The sequence below is a fragment of the Sphaeroforma arctica genome (assembly GCF_001186125.1).
Source record: "Sphaeroforma arctica JP610 unplaced genomic scaffold supercont1.813, whole genome shotgun sequence".
In the NCBI taxonomy this organism is placed as follows: Eukaryota; class Ichthyosporea; order Ichthyophonida; genus Sphaeroforma; species Sphaeroforma arctica.
In genome coordinates, this window is record NW_014039745.1 from 20706 (window position 1) to 23255 (window position 2550).

Consider the following 2550-nt stretch of genomic DNA (forward strand, 5'->3'; position numbering starts at 1 on the left):
GCTGAATCACAGTCTGATGTACTTTTTGCTAGTCATGACACAAATAAACGATATGAGGATATATCGACACCATGAATACGTACAGCACTTAACTGTTCTCTTCGGTTGTATTGGGTAACTTTTATTTGGAAGACTCCTTCCCAGAAGGCGAAGCGTTGTGTATTCCGGTAGAAGGGCATGAACTGGACAGCATGGAGTTAACGGTCGAATGGAAAGGCGCATTGCTCAGGCTGACCAAAGGTGATCTGATGAAAGCTCTGCTCAATCTCACGGAAAGCGAACTCGTGGCCATGGAGGATACGACACCGCTGGTGCCTGTACTTAGAGTGGAGGTAGGGATATGGTGGTGGGCACAAGGCTGTGCGCTATACTTAGAACTAGTGAGTACAAGGGTCATGCACTCTCCGTCCGTTTCGGCACCTGTGTCTGCACGCATGCACATGAATTCGCATTTGCTGACATGTCACAGCTACACCAGGAATCACGTCGTGTTCATGGCTCCTTTGCACACACACACATGTATTTGTACAGGGTTATGTACCGGGAAATGCTGAGCTATCTAAGACATGTTTTCTGGACATCAGGATGGCTCTAGTGCGACGAGACCACCCGTTGCATGGCCACAGCATGCACGATTTCTGGGCCTCTGCACGGTGTGATACTGAGGGTATGTTCCCACATGTATGTGTAGCACATGTATATGCACATAGATATATGCATATAGGATAGGTATATGACTTAAGGCGAGGATAGGCTTCTTTGGTATACCTTTGCACCCGGGTCGTACTCTCGGGTGTAAGAGTGTAGTGGTTGGACTGATTTCTGGTATTGTCGAGATCATCGGTTGCACCATGGAGGTGTCCTATTGCCCTATTTCATTCGATCAAGACCTATTTCTTATCAAAACAATTGACAGTCGCAACTATCCCTAAAACACGATTGTAGAACGCAAACCTCTAGACACTTTCATTGCTGCAAACTGTCAAATACCTTTCTTGCACTAGCACAATTTGAGGGGTGGCGGCTTGTTTTTTGTTGTATTCGTACTTGTCCAGCAATATGCACTGCAAGATCATACCGAGAGTACGAGAGTTAGCCTGAATTATCAGACCTTCCCAACCACATTGCGCTCTGACATATCATCGTCAGTGTTTTTTACTATCATCGTCAGTGTACTTTACTATCATCGTCAGTGCTTTTTACTATCATCGTCAGTGTACTTTACTATCATCGTCAGTGTACTTTACTATCATCGTCAGTGTTCTTTACTTCTGCCGCCTCTATTGTAACGGAACGGTATCTATTGCTCACATGGCACTGATCGTTGTTTGCAGTCGTATAGTACTTTGAGCGCCGATCCATGGGCTTATTTCGACCCCATGTCGTCTTCGTTCATCATTCCTCTGTAGATTGAATATAAATTGGATTTACAACTATTGCGCATATCTGAAGGATTGGTTCTTAATTCTGCTCTGTTCTAGTCCTAATCCACAATATTGCGTCTTGTCTGGCGCGCAGTGCGCTCTGTTGTGTCATCTCCCGTACATCAACCGCTGAGTTGGTCGGTGTCTAACGGATTGAACCAAAAGCAAGAACCCGACGACCCCACGTGCTTGACCTTTGGACACACAGATGGTACGTCCCTGTCTCTTATTCGTTCCGAAACCTACAGAACGAGAGAGGGTATCTGTTTCTAGATAGTTGAAAGATATGTGATTGTGAGTCTTCATTTGTTGGTACGAGTACTATCCGTAATCGCTGTGTATGTCTGTTTTCAACGTTCTGCACTAGAAACACAAACCCGAAGGCCCCACTTACATGAGCCTCTGAGCATTTTAGATAGCTTGTCCTGTCTTTTGTATTACTGGATATGTTTAAGCTTGAACGTGATCTATACACGAAACAACATTTCGTGTGCGATTAGAAGCCTATCCATAATCGCGGGGATGGTCCGTTACTTTACGCCTGAATTAGGAACTCAAGAATCTCACTGTCATGACCCTCAAACACACCAATGGTACGTCTGAGGGGACACGTATTTTCTAGGTTGATCCCAACCCTGACATGCGTGATTGTATGTGTGTTTACTGGTACAAGCGTACGACTGAACCTCTTCCTTTCTTCACTAAAAGTGTGGATCCTCTCGAAGCCACACTCCCTTATGCCCAACATAACGAGCCACTGACAGTGCCTCAATCAATATCTGTACCTCTAAGCCAGGCACATTTATGTGTATACTCAAGCATTGGACGCTCCCACACGCTCCTTCCACACGCATATACAGATCAAATCGCTTCAGACGACGAATCTATGACCGAGACACACGTGAGCATCCACTCGTCCCACTCTGAGGTACGTTTGGGTATTCTTATATAGTACTCATATGTATCGCTGTGTGCAGGTGTGGGCGTGGTCTGTCATTTTGGTGTGCATTCGTGTCTGACTGTGTGTAATAGTCCAGACCCTAAGTTGTATCGGCACATCAAGTGTCTGTTGATACGTAGTTTATGAAAGTGACGCGATAGTCTCCACAGAGTAGTTCGTGAGACA

At 45.5% G+C, this 2550-nt stretch overlaps 1 protein-coding gene across 1 annotated transcript in view; it reads left to right on the forward strand.

Moving 5' to 3' along the window:
- Positions 1-191: 191 nt before the first annotated feature.
- Positions 192-2550, forward strand: part of SARC_08720 (hypothetical protein) — a gene marked incomplete at both ends in the record, with an annotated part of 10837 nt that continues 8478 nt past the window's right edge. The window contains 4 exons of the mRNA XM_014297292.1: positions 192-332; positions 532-667; positions 1519-1635; positions 2285-2352. Of these exons, the coding sequence (XP_014152767.1) occupies positions 192-332; positions 532-667; positions 1519-1635; positions 2285-2352 (462 nt within the window). The remainder of the gene's footprint in view (positions 333-531; positions 668-1518; positions 1636-2284; positions 2353-2550) is intronic.